This window comes from Gobio gobio (genome assembly GCF_949357685.1).
Source record: "Gobio gobio genome assembly, chromosome: 23".
In the NCBI taxonomy this organism is placed as follows: domain Eukaryota; kingdom Metazoa; phylum Chordata; class Actinopteri; order Cypriniformes; family Gobionidae; genus Gobio; species Gobio gobio.
This window is the reverse complement of record NC_137119.1, coordinates 29,990,033-30,011,901: the sequence shown is the minus strand read 5'-3', so window position 1 is coordinate 30,011,901 and position 21,869 is coordinate 29,990,033. Positions and strand designations below refer to the sequence as shown.

Below are 21,869 nucleotides of genomic sequence, written 5' to 3'. Positions count from 1 at the left end.
TGTGTCTGTGTCTATAATTACAACATCTGATTGGTTGGCTTGCTTGGCCAGAGAAGGCCAATGGTAGTGTTGGAAGCAGCGTACTTGGCCCCATGGGATGCACCTTTTTTGCTTTTAATTATCAAGGTTGGGTTTAAATTGTGGCCAGGTTGTCAACGGTGGCACAGTCGGTGTACAGGGGTGTGTTGAGACTAGTACACGAGGGGATTGGCTCACCTTCCTCTTCCAGTCCGTCAGCTGCAGAGCTGAACTTCAAGGCCCAGTCGGCTGTCACAGACTGCCTCTCTTCAGAGGTTCACGTCACCACATCCTGACACAGGTAAGTCACAGCTCCGACCCCTTTGTATGTCCTCTTCAATATTTCAAAAACCTTTAACAATATGCAGATGTGCACCAATATTTACTGTGCTTACAGAATGCACAATTAAAAGATCATAAGAAATGTATATATTTAAGAAAATACTGTTTTGTTTTTGTTCATCTTGAATGCTGGACCAGCAAAATGCTGACATCGACAGGAATATTATGAGATAGTGTAAAGAGCTCAAATGTGTAAATGTAATGTTTGTTGAACTTACCTTGAAATTGCAAATGCCACACGTCTCACGGGTGAAGAAACCCTTAATTTTCTTTGTATACAGGCATTTGTAACATGTAACAACAAATAATTAGCAGGTAATCAACCATATGGAGTGAATTGTTTGTCATTGTTTGATTCTATAATTCGAGATACATTCAGTATTTCAAAAAGTTCACATAAAAAAAAAAACACTTTCCCGTATTCTTATTGAAAACACATTCAATTTTAATAATTCTTAAAAAAAGTTACTTGCTTAATTTTTTTTTTTTTTTTTACTTTTAGTGAAACATTTTTTTCTTTATAGTATTGTTTGTCAACTGTTACAGACAAATTAGGCAATGTGTAGAAATAACATTGGTTACAGTTACAGAGTTTGACGGTAACAGGATTTACTATTTAAAACTTTAGCCAAAAACTCCACTTGCTAGCATAAACGCTAAGAGCACACGACATCATGATTAAAATACTTTTAAACAACCCACTGTGTGATCCGTGATAATTTCCTTTTGATATTGTGGTAACAATTTTGACGTTTCAAAAAAATAACACTGTGTAAGAACTGTTTATAATAAAATATTTTCTCAGAGAGAGCACACATAACTTTCAGTGCTTCAGATCTTGTCAGTGAGGATCAGTGAGGGAAAGTGACATAATTTCCTGTATCTTACATAGTTGTGGGAGACAATTCCACCAATTTAAAGGCAATGTATGGTACGGTAACATAATTGACAAAATATTTATTATTTTTATTTAATGTTGTAGAATTAGGAAAAATATTATTTAAAGGAATAGTTCACCCAAAAATGAAAATTCAGTCATTACTCACAAGTTGTTTCAAACCTGTACGAGTTTCTTTGTTTTGCTGAACACAAAAGATATTTTGGAGAATGTTTGTAACCAAGCAGAGAGAGCAACCATTGACTACCATAGTATTTTTTTCCCCTACTGTGGTAGTCAATGGTTGCTCTCTCTTGGTTAGAAACATTCTCCAAAATATCTTCTTTTGTGTTCAGCAGAACAAAGAAACTCGTACAGGTTTGAAACAACTTGAGGGCGAGTAAATGATGACATAATTGTCATTTTGGGTGAACTATCCCTCTAAGGCTTTTATAAATAAAATAAATGAAATATTCCCAAAATATAAGATATTACATTACACAATGATACAGGAAACCATGATTTTCAGCTATAAGGCAGAGAATATTATATTGTTATGGCCTGTAACATCTTGTGATCCATGACAATGAGTAGCCTAACAAATTATTAAAATAATTACAAATATAACCATTTCAAAAGAATCTGAAAAAAGAACGACTTTAGACACCAAATGTACCTGCAGATAGAATCACCTATATTTAAGTTTTCTTTTCCAACTTGATAAATTCTTCAGCTCTAAATTTAGATAATAAAATATCTACAGTAGGAAGCTTTCTCTCATAACAACTCTCATTATCATCTTGATTGAGGTTCATCATCTTAAAGTATGGATATGAACGCTTATGAAAATGCAAATAAATGCTTTAATTAATGTTGTTTATCCAAAGGAATCAGGAAGGTTAAGAATGGCTTCTTTCAGAGGATCTTCCATCTTCCATGTGTTGCTGCTTGCAACATTACTATTACCAGGTGAGATTGTTTGAATTATTCTTTTAATAATTTAGGTATGCATCCTCATTTTAGTAGTTCTATGATAAAATATCTGTTAGAAGCTTCATGACCATGTATCTTCTAGAATACATGAATTTCCCAAAAGTCCTGTATAGCGGACGAGAGGGTATCAGTTTTCTGAGTGCTTTGCTTTTTGCTCTGCAACTGATAAAATCATTAACAGTTGTCAGCAAAACTCAACAGCACCAGGTTTCCAGATGTGGCAGCAGTTTACAAGCTCATAAAAATAAACTTGCTGATACTCTGAAAGAGCGACATTTCCTTTACCTGCATCATATAAGACACTGAGATCTTCCGTTGAGTCCCCTCACAGTATAGACTACACATCCATGATCCATTAGTCTCCATTCCAGCTGAGATGAACGTTACCTTAAGAGAGATAAGATGGAAAAAGTGTCCGTTCGGACATTTTTCTGATGCTAGGATAATTAGGTTCACCTGTAGGTATAGAGGTTCCTTCCCTTTGTAGATTTTATAGCTTTTGCTTGTATGAGCCCAGTTACTGAAGCCCCCTGCTGCCAGGCATCAAAGTGCTGATGTGTGCTGTTTGAAGATTAATTTCCTACAAAACCCTGTATGTTACCACCTTTCCCTCCCCCCGAAACTTGTAAAACTGCATCCTGCTGCCCTCAGCTCATTGGGTCTTTACTCTCTGTAAGCATTTTCTACACTGTCTTTGACAAATGCAACATCTGGTTGAGACCTGGACCCCCTAATTTCTTTTCTCTCTACTCTTCTTCTTTAAAAGAGCTTCTGTTGGCTGGCCCTGTTACCCAGCGTTTAAAAGGAGACGGTAAGTATAGCTTGTTCTCCTGTTCTGTCAGTCTTTTATTGATATATCTGTTGTATAGCAGTATAATATGTTAGATAGGCACAATGAAGCAACATGTAATGTTTCTGCCAGATGGAAGAGATGAAAACACAGGCGTTGAGGCAGGCCCAAAGAAACTAATCCGCAACAGGAGAAACATCAGTTGGTACAAGCAGCACTCTGACTTCTGGAGCTGGTACAAGTACTTCACTGACAATGGGAACCAAGAGGGAGTGAGTACAGCATAATGTGAACTAAACAGGACCTACTACAACCTATCATAGTTTTTGCATAGGTTAATCTGAGAAATATCTCAATATAATCGATACCATTGATCAGTAACAGCAAATTATATTTAAACGTCATGGTCATTTCTACTGTTTTTACTTTTAGATTGTACATTTTGAAATCTTCTAATGCTCACTGAAAGTTAATCTTTAAAGCACTAATAATTAAATAATTCATATTTTAGCCAATATTTTCCCATTTTCATTCTGCACATTGTAATTTTCTCATGTCTATATTCACTTGTTTTTAGTGTTTTATTTTTTATAAATGTATTTATTCAAAAAAGGTACAATTTTGATCACACTTTAGATTAGGGTCAAATCTCACTATTAACTATGACCTTTGCCTCGATAAACTCCTAATTACTGCTTATTAATAGTTAGTAAGGTAGTTGTTAAGTTTAGATATTGGGTAGGATTAAGGGTGCTGAATATTGTCATGCAGAATAAGGCATTATTATGTGCTTTATAAGTACTAATAAACAGCCAATATCCTAGTAATATGCATGCTAATAAGCAACTAGTTAATAGTGAGATTTGGACACTAAACTAAAGTGTTACCCCATTTTTTAATATCCGCCATTTATCGGTTATTGGAACTTGAACTTACTGGAAATGTAATACTATAAATAAAAAAAATTGGGGTATGATTAAGTTACTTATGTATTTTGTGTTGGTTGTATAATCCAAGTACTGAATCGAGATCATTCGCTGTCACCTTTCAGGTTGCACAGCTGGATCGCGTCTATCTGGCATACTTGCAGAACAAGAATCGGGCTGAGGCACGTCGTTCCTACAAGCTGTACCTGCAGCACCTAGGTGACATCTACAAGTCTTGTTCTGAGTCTGATGACCCAAACTGCGTGGCCTCATACACCAACAGACCCAAGCCCAAGGCTGAGGCACCAGCGCCTGCACCAGTCAAGTCTTGTGACCCTTACAGAGACCCGTATTGCTTGTATGCGAATGGATACTCATATTACCCATACCTGGCTCCGGCCCCAGCTGCTGTCAAAGGCCCTGCACCTGCACCTGCACCTGCTCCAGTTAAAGCCCCAGCTTACCTCCACACTCCTGTGGTGAAGGATCCACGTTCTGGTTACTACTACCATTCTCCGTTGGTGCAATCCTTCCTGTCAGCTGAGCAGAGAGCAGAGTTGTTGCGCATCTGTGACGCGGAAGATGTTGAATGTCTCCAGTACCACCTCCGTGCTGCTTACGGATACAAGCCTGCTGCTGCCATGGCCCCATCCTACGCCCATCTCGGCTGCAACCCTAAGACAGATCCTCACTGCGTCCCCCATCTGGCCCAGAAGGCACCATCTAGTCTGTACATGCGGTATCCCCATTGTGACCCTCGGGTTGACCCATACTGTGCTTATGCTGCTGCTCTGGCATCCTCGCAGAACCTCGAAGCCCCACCTTCTGGCTTGGAGAGACCCTGCAACCCTCTCTATGATAATAACTGCAACCCTCTGACAGCCACAAGGTTTGGCAGCTTGGCCTCTGAAGATCTGAAAGACGACCCCGCATCTGAAGCCGGCGCCATGCGGGCACCTCCGAGCCCTCGTCACGACCCTTATTCCATGTACCGAGATGCATCTGCTGGGGCTGACCTGCGAAGACACCTGCCTACACAGCTCCAACCTCAAAGGCACCAACCGGAGGAACCTCAACATCCTTTGGGACCCCGTGGGAAGACCAAAGAGGGCTATGACTGTTTCATTGGGTATGATGAAGAGTGCTTCCCACTGGGTTCCCAAAACGAGCCCCGTCCTGCTGTGCACAGACAGACCGAACCCTATGAGCCCCACCTAAATGCTGATGGATCCAGAAGTGGGGTGATCGAGCCTGATCCCGACTGCGACCCAGAGTACGACAGAAACTGCCGCTTGCGCCGCTACCAGCCGGCCGAACCAGCTAGTCCTTCACCTCAAGAGGAGCATCCAGCTCGGGAGCAATCCCACGAGGAGGTCCCCCAGCATCGAGAAGAGCCCTACCCCGAGACCCCAGGCTATGACCAACAGCAATACGATCCCTACGTGAGCGGACAAGAGGATCCATACGCAGGATACGGCCCCCAGGAACCAGGACCAATTAATTTTCAAGATGTCCTGAGAGGATATGGTGGTCGGTATCCTGGCCAGGATGACCACCGTGCCTACAATGGAGACTACAGAAATAAATAAATACCTGTGACAATGTATGCCAAGAAAAGTAGATCAGGACAGAATGTGTGTGTGTTTTTTTGTAGATAAATATTGAAATGCACACTTGTAGAAAAGGTGCACATCAGTTTCACAGGATTTCACACAATATTTTCGAGAGCTGCTGAAATTTCCTAGCTCTGGAGCACTTGTATAGGGAAAAAAGTTGTTTTGTTTCTTATGACTTCTTGCTGATTCTTTTAGCCCATGTAACCTTATTGTTTGTTGCAGCTTCTCTAGGAGATTGACTTATAGACAGAGGGTGTTGTCAGCTCTATTTTCTAATAGAGGAGCACTCTTCCTAGCTCTCCATATCTTTGTGGCGGGAAAAATAAGCCAAACAAAGTGTATGAAAGATCAATAGTGTACTTGAATATACTGTAATCATGATCACCTCTCCCATTTTCGTTAGATTCATTGGACAATCTCCCTTCAAATTAATATTTAATGAACTTCTGGGCCCTTGCTTATTTGTATTCTTTTTTTAAATTGCCAAATTGATGCTTTGTGATTTGTTTGCATATTTGTAAGATGTTTTTCTTTGAATGTTTCAAATAAAAGCTTTAAAGATCTTGAGCTCTTTTTTGTTGCAAATGTATGATTACTACCCAATTAAACAAATAGTTTTTCAGTATAATACAATGAAATTACATTGTACAATTTCTGCTTTTGGCAGAAATGGTTGTTGCTCACATTATTTTGATTGGACTATATCATACAAGTGAATTAGTATGCCATAACTCCTATTGTCATTCACAGAGCAATGCAATATTACAAATTAATTAATTATGGCACTTTTCCATCTCTTTTTCTGTAAAGCTGCTTTGAAAAGAAATGTAAATTGAAGTGAAGTTGACACACAAATAATGAAATTGCACCAAATTAGCATACAAATCCATATTTAATTACAAGCAACCCACCAGTACATATACTGCTTTCACATTTAAACTTTAGCAATCTTAACTTTGTCTTTGTCAGTAATATGTCACATAATTTGCATTATTTTCCAGTTAACGGTCTTGGGAGTTTAGAAAGATGAAACACTCCATACTGAAGCAGTTTCTTCAAGAACACAGTTCAAGTTGTGACCGCCATTAGCCTAAAATACTTCAAATTAACATTAATGAATATAAATTCTCAACAGCCGTGATGCTATTTTGGTTAAGTGATTAAAGAGCTGTTGCAACGTACAAGATCGCAAGTATTTTACACCCCAACACACAATCTAAACAAAATATAATTATAAGGTCGTAGCTCAGCATGTATGATGACATATACTGACCTTGAACATTGATTCAAATATCTGCTAGGATGATGTGTGCTAAACTAGACCGCTGTGTTGAAAGAAAGCCAGTTGGCTAGATGTGACGTTTAGCGGTTGAGCGGGCAGACTCCCTGTGATCTGGCCTATAAATCTAAAAATGACAGGGCTTGTGACAGTATAAAAAAAACACACTGCAAATGATATCTGCATGCTGCATTAAACTGACTGTTCAATAAGATTAAGAGAACATATGGATACAAATACATCGACATAGATGTCAGCGTCTGCGGTTGTCAAATGGGTTGCTTAAGATTTGAGGAGTCAAAAGGAAGCCAGTGAAGGTGGAGTCATTGTTGGTATCAGCATAAATCCCTGCATCAAATATGTCATCATACAACTGAAGCCAAACCTCATCTCCAGCAGACAGATTTAAAATTGCCCCTCCGGAGGCTTGATCCAGATTTCCATTGTGGAACTGGTCAAGAGTGAAGGCCACAGTCCGGCCATTTCGGAACATAGCTACCTTGGTCTCCTTTCCGTTGATAGTGAGGTGATACGTGAAGTAGTAGATCCCAGGGATTGCACAGCGAAACTTTCCGGAGATGTCATCATAGTGGTGCTGCTCATTGTAGAAGGTCTTAGTGAAGCGAATGGGAGCTCCACTAAGACTGATTTTACCTGCAAGTCCCATGCTAAAAGCTGAGTGGTAGGGGAATGAACCCTCTCCACTTTCTCCTTTCAGACCTGGGTTTCCAGGAAATCCTCTTTTGCCCGCAAGTCCCTCGTCCCCTGGTTCACCTGGCTCTCCATTTGGACCCTTGGAACCTTGACAGCAGAATACGGTGGTCACTCTGGTATTTGAGTCCTTAATACGTTTACATTCACACACAGTTCAGTTATTTACGGGAGTGACAACTGCATAACCAAACCTGTACATTTTCAGGACTGCATTCTCGGGAACTTACAGTGATGGCCATTGGTTAATAAAGATTTGATGTATGAACTCACGGCTCGATTGGACTCTTATGTTAAAAGCGATGTTTACTGGAAAAAAATACGGGATTGACTCCCGCTGCACAGTCATACAGACAATACTCGAGATGCTATTAGAAGCTGCTGTGAACGGGACATTTCAAGACTCATACACCTGTAAGTAAATGCGGTTGTCAATCCCAAAAAAGTGACAGTGTGAACGTAGCATAAGGTTTTTTTTTGGTAGACAAACATTTTATCTTGTTAAATGAGAAGAGTCCACAAAGGTACTGTATACTTCACTCACAACTTATTTGAGTGTGTTTCTACGTATTATGTTGCCGGTCAATTTGACCCATTTTGATTTTTGAGTTGTCAGAAGTACTGGTTAACCTGTGATGTTTTTGTTGAACTTTTGTGACTTTTTCTCATTTAAGTTCATGAACATGCCTGCAAAGGGTCGACACTGTGATTTGTTGTATTGATAAAGGTTCTTTAGTGGCATTGATGGTTCAATGAAGCACCTTTAACATCCTCAAAATGTTCTGAGAGAAAAAAAAGTTTCTTTTAAGAACTGTTCACCAAAAGGTTTTTTGGGGAACCCAAATGGTGGGTTCCGCAAACCCAGCCCTTTAGGTCCACTGTCCTGCAGAGTTTAACTCAAACCATGATCAAACTCACCTACCTGCAATTTTCTAGTAACTCTGATGACATTAGCCTCCGGAGGACACATCCTGTGAAGGATGCGGTATGCGGAGTGTCCTTAATCAGAATTAAACGAGACGTCCTTCGTAGGACACACAGGCAGGAAGAATCACGTTGCTATGCCAACACTTTCACAGCGTCGTTGCGCTCTCACACCAGTTATATGAATGAAAATTATTTATAACTTGAAAATGACTATGATATGTTTCTTGCCTTGACAGCAAAGTACTGTTCTAAACGTTTAAAAATCACTAAACACTTGTAATCCTGTTTACCACAACTATCTATTTGAGGTAATACAGCTTAAAAACAAAAACAAGCTTGAAACATCTTATATTTAAACACCACATCTTCGCTTTTGTGTACAGTGGGGAGAACAAGTATTTGATACACTGCCGATTTTGCAGGTTTTCCTACTTACAAAGCATGTAGAGGTCTGTAATGTTTATCATAGGTACTCTTCAACTGTGAGTGACGGAATCTAAAAAAATAAACCTTTGTTTGCAATTACAGAGATCATACGTTTCCTGTAGTTCTTGACCAGGTTTGCACACACTGCAGCAGGGATTTTGGCTTACTCCTCCACACAGACCTTCTCCAGATTCTTCAGGTTTCGGGGCTGTCGCTGGTCAATATGGACTTTCAGCTCCCTCCAAAGATTTTCTATTGGGTTCAGGTCTGGAGACTGGCGAGACCACTCCAGGACCTTGAGATGCTTCTTACGGAGCCACTCCTTAGTTGCCTTGGCTGTGTGTTTCGGGTCGTTGTCATGCTGGAAGACCCAGCCACGACCCATCTTCAATGCTCTTACTGAGGGAAGGAGGTTGTTGGCCAAGATCTCGTGATACATGGCCCCATCCATCCTCCCCTCAATACGGTGCAGTCGTCCTGTCCCCTTTGCAGAAAAGCATCCCCAAAGAATGATGTTTCCACCTCCATGCTTCACGGTTGGGATGGTGTTCTTGGGGTTGTACTCATCCTTCTTCTTCCTCCAAACACGGCGAGTGGAGTTTAGACCAAAAAGCTCTATTTTGGTCTCATCAGACCACATGACCTTCTCCCATTCCTCCTCTGGATAATCCAGATGGTCATTGGCAAATTTCAGACGGGCCTAGACATGTGCTGGCTTGAGCAGGGGGACCTTGCGTGCGCTGCAGGATTTTAATCCATGACGGCCTGGTGTGTTACTAATGGTTTTCTTTGAGACTGTGGTCCCAGCTCTCTTCAGGTCATCGACCAGGTCCTGCCATGTAGTTCTGGGCTGATCCCTCACCTTCCTAAGGATCATTGATGCCCCACGAGGAGAGATCTTGCATGGTGCCCCAGACCGAGGGAGATTGACCGTCATCTTGAACTTCCATTTTATAATAATTGCGCCAACAGTTGTTGCCTTCTCACCAAGCTGCTTGCCTATTGTCCTGTAGCCCATCCCAGCCTTGTGCAGGTCTACAATTTTATCCCTGATGTCCTTACACAGCTCTCTGGTCTTGGCCATTGTGGAGAGGTTGGAGTCTGTTTGATTGAGTGTGTGGACAGATGTATTTTATACAGGTAACAAGTTCAAACAGGTGCAGTTAATACAGGTAATGAGTGGAGAACAGGAGGGCTTCTTAAAGAAAAACGAACAGGTCTGTGAGAGCCGGAATTCTTACTGGTTGGTAGGTGATCAAATACTTATGTCATGCAATAAAATGCAAATTAATTATTTAAAAATCATACAATGTGATTTTCTGGATTTTTGGATTTGGATTTTTAGATTCCGTCACTCACAGTTGAAGAGTACCTATGATAAAAATTACAGACTTCTACATGCTTTGAAAGTAGGAAAACCTGCAAAATCGGCAGTGTATCAAATACTTGTTCTCCCCACTGCATATCTGCCAGCGTCTGTCATGTTTTTTTAAATATTATTTGAAAAAATGCATTGTTAATGGCAATGCAAAGAATTGTGTGTTATCTGCAGCAGCAGCGAAGGATACACCTCATGCACACTCCGAATTCCTGTGAAAGAAGGGCGCATTTGAAGGTCACATTTGGAGTGTCCTACTTACTTTTCTGAAATGAGACAGCCTTGATGACACATGCAGCCTTTGAATGCGACCTCTGGAGGACACAGCCTTTCGAAATGAGACACAGCTTTTGACTTGATTAGGTGTGTTTGATTAGGGTAGTAGGAACTAATCTCTGCAGGGAAGTGGCCCTCCAGGACCGGATTTGAGGAACCCTGTTCTATGGCATTGCTGAAAACCCTTTTGGAACCTTTAATTTTAAGAGAGTGTGTGAGTTTGTACAAAATGTCTATTAAGATTATAATATTTGACAGGAAATTGACAGGGCCAAAATAAAAACATTTGAGGCATTTTGTAATGTAAGTTTTTCAACTACCCTTTTTTCAATTTCCCATTTACATTTATATCCATTTTGGCAGATGCTTTTATGTTTATTGTTTTTACCTGATTTATTTTGTTTGTTTTGCATAGTGTGATTTTCTGGGAATTGTAGGCCTATTGAAACAAATTAGAGTCCATTTTGATATTAGACAATAAAGTGTACTTTCATGGGTCTGCTAATGAATCACCTGGATCTCCGATATCTCCCTGCTCCCCTTCATGCCCATCACGTCCATCCCGCCCGGGGATTCCATTGAACCCTGGGGTTCCAGAAACACCCCTCATCCAGCGGGCACAAGGTTCCCTGCTGTCCTGCTCAGCCAGCTCTGTGTTTTCCTCCTGAGAGACGCCCAGTCTGGCTGTCATTATCACAAAAAGCACAGCTATCCATGCACGCTTCATTGTAAGAGCCATGTGATCAATCTGTTGCGTTACAATGAAATAGCATTTAGATAAGTAAAGACATCAAATTTCGGGAATAGACAAGCATGTTTTATCCTACCTTGCCATCAAGAGTTATGTCATTTACAGTGTTTTATGTGGAGTGATAGCATGAGCTGTTGTCCTTTTGCCTTTTGAGATCCTGTGTGCAAGTTTCCTCTGTGCTTGTCACCCCTAAAAATATCTGACATGCAAAGCAGCTGGTGGTATTAAACAAGCGGTCACACTATCACATTCAGATAAGAAGACCGTATGAGTTTTCTATATTTATTGTTGTTGATTGATTCATTTTGCTTAATGCTAGTCAGGTTAATGCACACTTGCTGTGGATAGCTAATAGAATGTAGCTAATATGTTATCTGATTGCTTTTTCGATCTTTCTGAATATTGTGAGGGGTTTGCTTATTTCAGGAGGGAGATGGAGGAGATTACTGTCTGTAAGACCCTTTGGAAACTAGCCATACAATTCACCAATATAGCTAACATGAGAACAGGGAGAACTTCTGTAATCTAATCATAGGGTGCCACCTTGTGGCTAATATAAGTATCAGTATTTATAGAAAAAGTGTGTACATGAGACAAAAACACATATTAAAATGATTTCTGAAGGATCACGTGACACTGAAGACTGCTAAAATTCGCTTTGCCATTACAGGAATTAATTAAAACATATTATATATAATTTTACGTTGTTTCACAATATTATTCTTTTTTACTGTGTGTTTGATTTTAAAATGCAGCCTTGGTGAGCATAACATTTTTATTTTTAAATCGTACAGCCTAAAATATATATATATATACAGTGAGGAAAATAAGTATTTGAACACCCTGCTATTTTGCAAGTTCTCCCACTTAGAAATCATGGAGGGGTCTGAAATTGTCATCGTAGATGCATGTCCACTGTGAGAGACATAATCTGAATTTTTTTTTCTCCAGAAATCACAATGTATGATTTTTTAACTATTTATTTGTTTTCATAATTATTTTTGAATTATGACCAAAAAGTTCTATTTTGGTCTCATCTGACCACATGACTTTCTCCCATGACTCCTCTGGATCATCCAAATGGTCATTGGCAAACTTAAAGGGTAACTAAACCCTAAACCAACTTTTTTTAGTTAATGATCTGTAATAATGGGGCTTTATTAATGCTGTTCAATGATTCGAGTAAATGTTTTGACATTTGAGTATAAAGTGTTTTAATTCTATAAAATATGGTGTAAAACCGTCAAAGTGCTGCCCTCTTAAGGTTGAACGGTGGCTACTGCAGTTGAATTTTCCTATTGGACGTTGTGGTACATCGTGACGTAGGATGGTACCTCCAACGGCTCACTATCCGCGCCCCTGGCACGAGCTCACCACGCCCTCAGAAATGTTTCCCCAATCACATGATGAGAACGGCTTCACTCCAGTATGAACTGTCATATTACATGAAGTAGAAACATTATGAATGAAACTCACTTGACACTTGCTTTAACATTGTATTGAAGAAAATACGGTTAAATAATGCAGTTGTCAGTACACGTCAGGCTTTTCTTGCGATATTATTGCCGCCCGTCATGTGTACAGATAATTTTCATACATGAGACGCGCTTTCAAACCCTGACACGCAAGTGGTTGCCGCGGACGCAGATAGATTAGCTCGGTTCTCTTGCGCGGCTGCTTCACTAGCATCGTCGGCATCGGGAGTTAACGCAGTTTGAGCAGCGGCTCGCATTGATAAGGCTCCGGGTTTGTGTCTACAGACAATCCACCCTCCTCCACTTCAGGTGAAGGTAGGAGAAATGACCGCTCTGTTGCAAAGCTGGCGTCACTCCAGTCATTCTCCATCTTTGCGACTCGCGAGTCTGACAGCTGTCAGTCAATCCGTCACTGCGGGTCTCAGGTGCACGCCCTCCGCTCAGCCCCGCCCTCGGTTCGTCCCCTCTGTGTCCGCCGGGCTCTGCCCACTTTTCCAGCATTTTTTGAAAATTGCCAGTGGGTGGAGTTAAGCTCTGAGCAGGGGTTTAGTTACCCTTTAAGCTCTGAGCAGGGGTTTAGTTACCCTTTAAGACGGGCCTGGTCATGTGCTGGTTTAAGCAGGGGAACCTTCCGTGCCATGCATGATTTCACACCATGACGTCTTAGTGTATTACCAAAAGTAACCTTGGAAATGGTGGTCCCAGCTCTTTTCAGGTCATTGACCAGCTCCTCCCGTGTAGTTCTGGGCTGATTTCTCACCTTTCTTAGGATCATTGAGACCCCACGAGGTGAGATCTTGCATGGAGCCCCAGTGCAAGGGAGATTGACAGTCATGTTTAGCTTCTTCCATTTTCTAATGATTACTCCAACAGTGGACATTTTTTTCACCAAGCTGCTTGGCAATTTCCCCGTAGCCCTTTCCAGCCTTGTGGAGGTGTACAATTTTGTCCCTAGTGTCTGGACAGCTCTTTGGTCTTGGCCATGTTAGTAGTTGGATTCTTACTGATTTTATGGGGTGGATAGGTGTCTTTATGCAGCTAACGACCTCAAACAGGTGCATCTAATTTAGGATAATAAATGGAGTGGAGGTGGACATTTTAAAGGCAGACTAACAGGTCTTTGAGGGTCAGGTCTTTCAGGGTCAGAATTCTAGCTGATAGACAGGTGTTCAAATACTTATTTGCAGCTGAATCATACAAATAAATAGTAAAAAAAAAGCATACATTGTGATTTCTGGATTTTTTTTTAGATTATGTCTCTCACAGTGGACATGCACCTACGATGACAATTTCAGACCCCTCCATGATTTCTAAGTGGGAGAACTTGCAAAATAGCAGGGTGTTCAAATACTTATTTTCCTCACTATATATATATATATATATATATATATATATATATATATATATATATATATATATATATATATATATATATATATATATATATATATATATATATATATATATATATATATATATATATATATTAGGGCTGTCAAAAGATTAATCGCGATTAATCTCATCCAAAATAAAAGTTTGTGTTTACATAATATATGTGTGTGTACTGTGTATAATTATTATTTATATATAAAAACACACACAAGCATGTATATATTAAAGAAAATGTATTATATTTATATATAAAATATTTATTTTTATATATAATATAAATTATATAAATGTATAATGAGTATATACATGCAAATATTTCTTAAATATATACATGAATGTGTTTGTATTTATATATACATAATAATTATTCAGAGTACACACAAATATATTATGTAAACACAAACTTTTATTTTGGATGTGATTAATCGCGATTAATCTTTTGACAGCCATATATATATATGTGCACACATTATTCATGTAAAAGTTCTCTATAACAAAAATGAAAGATAGACTATTATACGATATATTAAATGTAATTCTGTTTTTTGAAGCACTTTCAAGGCAGGCTGGTCTATAATCAAAATGTTTAGTACAACAGAGCTCAACGGACATGGTAATTTGATCGCTATGCATAATGTAGCTATTACGTATAGTGCATGAGTCTCCAGGTCTTTATAAGGACTCTCACAGTTAATTAGACGCTTCATTTAAACATGAAACCATTAGATATGAAGGAAGTTCTCCATTCTCTGCTCTTTTCATCTCAGTTGTCCTGTAAAAGGTCAATGTTCATCTCACACAGCTCCCTGTGCGCCACCTGACACTTCACTGAACTAATTGTATAGCTTGTACTGATTATAAAATGCCAACATATTTTGGTAAAAACAATGTTTTGCTGAAATGTCAGGACTATGAATAATCGTCCTTCTATTTCACCTTTGAATCTGCACAGTCGATCTACTTTGTTTAAGAGGATATCAGGTGTGAGCACAATGTTAACATTAGTTGTGTTGAGAGCAAGAAAAGACCCTGTTAATTTAAATTTAATCAATAATTACTCATAATAGGTCAGTCATACATACCAGGGAGGGGGTATTAACCCTTTAAAGGCTACTGTATCATATTTGATCCACACAAGTTTATCTAAATTAAAGGGATAGTCAAAATTAAAATGACCCCATGACAAGCCAAGCCATCCTAGGTGTATATGACTTTCTTCCTTCAGACGAATACAGATATTGGTGATATATTTAAAAATGTCCAACCTTTATAATTGCAGTGAATGGAGGACGAAATTTTGAAGCTCAAAAAAGTGCATCCATCATAAACATACTATACACGGCTCCGGGGAGTTAATAAAGGCATTTGTGTAAGAAAAATATCCATATTTATGTACTATATACACTCATAAACTAAACCTAGCTTCCGACAGATGGCCGTACGCATCGATTGACGGCGAAAGAGTAACCCCCTAACTGACGCATGACGAGTTGACGAACAAGGAAGCGCAGAGGATAGAGCAAAACAAAGCACCGGTCACAAATTGGAGGTCTAAAACATTTTAAAGCATTTTTAAAAGAGTAATGTCGTATAAGATTTCAATATAAGAGAAGAGGAGCTTGAGTTTGTTGCCCAGCCGTATTTGTTTGAACTGCGAGGGAGTTACTCACACCAGGGGTTACTCTTTTGGTGTAAGTCGAATTGCTTTATATATTATATATATATATATATATATATTAGGGGTGTAACGGTACACAAAACTGACAGTTTGGTACGTACCTCTGTTTTGAAGTCAGCAGTTTTACAAAATTGCTTTTAATTTATTTTTATTAAACAGTGGTTTACTGAAAAAAAGTGTCTGTCCTTAAATGAATTAAATTATAACTAAAAGTTTATTGACGATATTGCTGTAAAATATATAGGGAGCCCTTACTTGCACATTACTATTAAAGGTTAACAACAGAGACCAAACTATTGGCCTAAATTCAGTTGCTATTTATTTTCAGATAAAATAATCAACATTCAAATAACACATTGTATGCCAACATGTAAACTTCACATAGGTTTTTGCAATAACTTCTAAATCTAATTATAAAATATTTTTTTCTCCAATTCGTTGTTGAAATATAATAATTTTAGCCTACACAGTGGCTGTCATTTTCATGACAGGTTTATTTAAACATACATGAATCAATCAAGACATCCCTTAACAGGTTAAGTAGAATAATGAATATAGGCTAATATAGTGCATATTTAGTGAAAGAGTTGATTTCTCTAGTGAATAAAATTTTGTGGACACTGAATGACTGCCTGAGGTAAGGGTCCAACACGATCTCATGACAATGCGTATCAATAGAACGAGTGTGCAATGTTGTGAAATGTATATGCCAAAATTCGTAAAGTGCGTATCATATGCACGCGAAAACTGCGTACCATATGCACGACAAAACTCATTTTGGCATATACATTCCACAACATTGCACACTCGTATTATTTAAACGCATTTTCGTGAGATCGGGGTCTTTCCGCAGTTGAAACACAGATTGAGAAATTACACCACATATGATAAGTGACAGTAAGTTGTAATGTATCCTCAACATACCTTCAGATGTTCATTCTTGTTTATTCTTTAGGTAGAGATGATCGATAGCGTTCACAGGTGATCGCGATTTTCAGTCACGCCTCATTAAAGAGCGTCAAAACGGCATTTATCATTTGAATTTCGTGATAAAATGGACTAAATACTTAATATGTTCGTGTGGGAACTAGGATGGAAGTGTGTTCCGCGTTTAAAACAAGTCGACTGTAAGATTGCATTCGGAAACCTTTCGGTACACGCATGCACCGAGCCAAAAGCCCTGTACCAAAACGGTTCTGTACGAATACGTGTACCGTTACACCCCTCTATTTATATATATATATATATATATATATATATATATATATATATATATATATATATATATATATATATATATATATATATATATATATATATATATATATATATATATAAATATAAAAACACACATTTTGTATATTACTATTATTTCATATATCAGGCTTTACAGGGTTGAGGGATGCTTGTTGTATTTGCCGCTTTCTGGTGTTGAACGTCATTTTTAAAGTCGACATGTGAGAGTCGAGTCGATGAGTCGCTGATGACATCATTAATTAACAAATAACCCTGAACTGAGGCCCTGTCCCAAATGGCACACTTCATGTGCACTTTCGGTCTTGTGGACTTACACTGACCGCTGCATGCACGTGTCCTTTAAGTCCACGAGACAGCAGGGTGTCCCATTTGTCAATTTAAGGTCTCAGAATTTGAGTTCCCCTTTGAGATCGATATGCGCCCTCGATGCGCACTTCTGCTGAGCCCGCACTACTGCGGGTTACGCAAGGGAGTAATCCAGCACCCGGAAAGCGTACCTTCCATAGGGGCAGCCATTGCTAACCAAGCCATCACCTGCTGTTAGCATTCCATTGACTCCCATTCATTTTGGCGTCACTTTGACAGTGAATAACTTTACATCTGAGGCATTTAAAGAGTCCATTTGACTATTGTTTATTTCTAAAGAAACACAACAATGTATAAAAGGCTCCATTACCTTGTATCTTACACTATCGCCACATAGAAGCCGTTTTTGTAAAAAATAGGCTAACGATTGCGTCATAACCACGCGACTCTGTCGCACAGTAGAGAAATTACCGTATAGACAGGAGAAGAAGCTCACAGGCAATCTTTTACTGTCTATGAGGCAATCGGGGGGACATGGAGGCATAAAGTCTGATAAAGTCAAGGGAGAAGCACGGGGAGAAGCCCATAGAGAGCCAAAAGCAACGGGACAAAATATTTCAACAATGTGATTCAGATTTCACTTTGCACAACTACAAGAAAACTTACAACTGTCAGACAGGTTGCTCACGTCACATCTACGTCATCAAGCTCAGTCTGGGGCTGCGCAGTACGCTCAGCCATCAGGAAGTGAGTGCTTCTAACTGACTTCACTTTTTCCCGTTGAAGTCTATGGGGTCGCTGTGTCTATTTCTTTACTGTCTATAGGGTTACGCAGCAGACTTCTTCCCGGCAGTCAAAGCGGCATTATGTAGTGAAAGTGCGGACTCAGAGGAAGACTGTGAGGGTTTAGGGTGCCATTTGGGACAGAGCGTGAGACGCGAACACAGGGTTTCTTGTGCACAGGTGGCATATGACCATAAGGTTATTGTTCCTACATAACAGCTTTTGTATCAGTTATTTTGTCTTTGGGTCATTATATTTCTCACAGATTTCTGCCATTTCTGAATCAGATACAGATGAAGTAGCACAATAAAGATTACATGTATAAGAAACTGAATGCATTATTGAGAGAGCGATTGCGTGTTAATTAATTCAACCAGGCAGCATCTCTCCACTAATAGTGAAGCTGTGAGTTTTAGTTACTAATAATATGCTAGAACGTTTCAGTTTCTGAGCTAAGCTATTATTAATAAATCACAGAACAGTGTTGACAATACATTTCTGCACTACTGAATGATTTTGTGTGATGTGCGAGCTGTGTGTGTGCGTTAATGGATGCAGCACACATTAGTTTAGAACGGTGATTAACTGACCTGTACAATAAGCGTGCATTCTCCTGATCAATTTGAGCAACCAGATGGTATAATAAAACATGTCTTGTGGAGAGCTCTCTGAGTATGCATTTATTTATCATTTTAACTGTTGGAAACGAGTGTGTGTCAAGAAATGGCTTATCCTGTTGCGCCCTCCAGGCCAGCGACTAGTTGACGCCAAGCGTCATGGCAGAGCATTAAAGTCGGTTAGTCGACTAGTCTGTGCAACCCCTGTTGACTATAGTGTACAAAAAAGCTAATTTTTAAAAGATAATGCAGATTTGACATAAGGACCTTTGAAACATAATGACTTGGTAAAGCCATTTAAATATTAGCAATGTAGATTTAGAGGAGCATTTTAGAGCTGTTTTGGTACAGAAGTTTTATATTGTCAAACAAAAAGAGAAAACTGGAGCATTAAATGTAAGTATTAGGTTTAATGCCAAGTAATTAACCTGATTTTTACATGAAAGCACTATATTTAGTTCAGAGACCTTAAGGAGATTCATTCTATTGCACTCAGAAGTAACATGCATCTGCAGGGAAAGTCATCATTGAGATCATTCAGGGCACACTCAAAGTGCACTAATCAGAATCAAAATGTAAATAAGTGCGCATCGAATACCATGGATACAAATGAGGAATCAACCCAGCGGTGTAAAACGTGCGAGGAGGAAAAGCCCTGTGAAGAGCATGAATGGTATACGGCAATCCAAATAGGCTTATCTTACTACTGCAGAGGTTTCCAATATGCCTAGTTAGAGTCAATTCGTGGCTGCTTGTTTGCAGCTCTAAAAGGATACCTCTAGAATTGGATTATACAGGTAATAGAGGAATAATACTGTGAGGGGTTTATTTCGATTATGACAGCTTCATTTGGGAGGGAAAAATATGCAGTTACAGTTGAAAATGGGTTTTCATGATGTCCCATGTTTCAAAATAAACGGTTTGAAAGTGCAACTTTAAATGACTATTGTTGGAGGTAGAAAGTTGTCAGGCTGAAGTTTGAGGAAAAGTTCCCAAAGCCTGTCAAAGTCTATCTCTCTCTCATTGAAGACAGCTCAGGCAAGCTGCTAGTTAGCGCAAACAGAGCCCGCAATTGGATAAACATTAGCCAAATGACCCCTTGATCCCTTTAATCACAAATGGGGATGAAATCATGAAAATTAGGGACATTTCATTGTGTGCCAGTGATATTAACGTTTGATCAAATAGCGTGTTCAGTAAGTTCATCTCCCTTACGTCTAATGATTAGCTTAATGAAAGTCTCTGTAAACAATCAACTCTGAACTCTTTACATCTGAGAGGCTTAGACATATGATAAGCTGACCACATTTCTGAAATGAAAACCAGGCTTTACATTACTAGCTCAGCTTAATATATAATTGAAATTTCGAATGAAATAAATTGATTAATTTGGTAATAACTACCAGTGGGCAGGGGTCAGCACGGGCACCCTGACTGGTCTGCGGCTATGCAGCCCCATATGCAACAAACTGCGATGCACTGTGTATTCTGACACCTTTCTATCAGAACCAGCATTAACTTCTTGAGCAATTTGAGCTACAGTAGCTCGTCTGTTTGATTGGACCACACGGGCCAGCCTTCGCTCCCTACGTGCATCAATGAGCCTTGGCCGCCCATGACCCTGTCGCCGGTTCACCACTGTTCCTTCCTTGGACCCCTTTTGATAGATACTGACCACTGCAGACCGGGAACACCCCACAAGAGCTGCAGTTTTGGAGATGCTCTGACCCAGTCATCTAGCCATTACAATTTGGCCCTTGTCAAACTTGCACAAATCCAGGACCGGACAGGACAAATGAGGACAGTTATTATACTACATAGGAAAATTAGAATACATTGACTAAAATAAATGAAATTACACAGTTTTTAATTAAATTATTAAAAAAAATATGATGTGCAATATCTAGCACATTATGTATTATTTCACATCATTTCTGTATTTAAGGATTATTACACTTCATCATTTCACTAAAACAGTAAATGGGGACATGTTCGAGGAAAGGACATCTCCACCTGTGGATGAGCAACCAAAAATGGGAACTGTCCTTGGAAAACAAAGATGTCTGGTCACCCTAACATATGAGGAAGGCAACTGCTGGTTTTTAATGAAGATTTATGGCAGCACGGCAGATCATTTCTCAAATGCCAGATATTAAGTTATGAAAATCATTTGGAGGAAACATCATTCAAACACTGGAGAGCAGAAGAAAATTAATCCACTATAATTCTCTGGGTTGTTTTTCAGTATTTAGGGGATGTTTATTACAGTTCATTAGGTGAGAAATGTCTTGAATGCAGGACTTACAAACACATTTTAAACACGCCATGATAGATGTGGATGCTGGATGCTTTAAAAGCACCGATGGGTCACTAGAAGCATCACTATTTGATTGCTGTGATATGAGGTCATGGGCAGATCTTCTTTAGGCCTTAAAGCACATGAATCATCATAAAGGAGAGTAATTGGGGAAGGTCTGACTGACAAGCTGGAAAATGATTAGATTTGTTTATGATGCTGCATGAACATTTTATAAAAAGAAAAAAATACACTTTTGTACAAGCCTCCATATATATAGTCTCGCATAGCCAGACCTTCAGACTGACGGCAGAAGTCAACGGTCCGTGAGCATGAGGCTGAGGCTGAGACTAGCCTATAAATAACAAGCTTGCACAGATGCACAAGTTAACTTGACAAAAGCACCAAGGTAGTGTTTGTAGATGTTATTTAGCATGTGTAACATTGGACTGTGTACAGATGGGACAGGTACAGACAGTCCATGGGACTCCTCTGATGCCACAGCAGGTCGTCCAAGCAGCCTTCGCTTGATGGATGGCTTTTATTTTGCTGTCAGCCTTGAACTATTTTGGTGTTTATCTTATTAGCTTCCCCCAATACACGGCCATTTATCTTTGACAGTCACGGCAGAGGATATTTTACCACAATCATCTGCAATTATTACCTTTGAAAATTTTCCAATAGGCCTAGTTAAAATATTTTAAATTTAAATATTCATAATAAATATTATTTTTATTAAGACTTATTATACTTTC

The 21,869-nt window shown here is 39.2% G+C and overlaps 2 protein-coding genes across 4 annotated transcripts; one reads left to right on the top strand and one right to left on the bottom strand.

Annotated features, from left to right (window-relative positions):
• The first annotated feature begins 3 nt into the window (after positions 1-3).
• Positions 4-6,122, top strand: and1 (actinodin1). Its single transcript, XM_079806723.1, has 5 exons — positions 4-319; positions 2,125-2,206; positions 2,997-3,041; positions 3,153-3,292; positions 4,072-6,122. The coding sequence occupies exons 2-5, from the start codon at positions 2,143-2,145 to the stop codon at positions 5,533-5,535; spliced, it is 1,713 nt and encodes a 570-aa protein (XP_079662849.1). The 5' UTR covers positions 4-319; positions 2,125-2,142; the 3' UTR covers positions 5,536-6,122.
• On the bottom strand, positions 6,097-11,511 carry adipoqa (adiponectin, C1Q and collagen domain containing, a). Of its 3 annotated transcripts, none has more exons than XM_079806724.1 (3): positions 11,387-11,507; positions 11,073-11,307; positions 6,097-7,642 (listed from the first exon to the last, which is right to left on the bottom strand). In XM_079806724.1, the coding sequence occupies exons 2-3, from the start codon at positions 11,296-11,298 to the stop codon at positions 7,095-7,097; spliced, it is 774 nt and encodes a 257-aa protein (XP_079662850.1). In that variant the 5' UTR covers positions 11,299-11,307; positions 11,387-11,507; the 3' UTR covers positions 6,097-7,094. The 3 variants fall into 3 exon arrangements, with proteins under 3 accessions (XP_079662850.1, XP_079662852.1, XP_079662851.1); XM_079806726.1 differs by having other exon boundaries at positions 6,438-7,642; positions 11,073-11,223; positions 11,387-11,511; XM_079806725.1 differs by having other exon boundaries at positions 6,438-7,642; positions 11,073-11,243; positions 11,387-11,475.
• Positions 11,512-21,869: the final 10,358 nt, after the last annotated feature.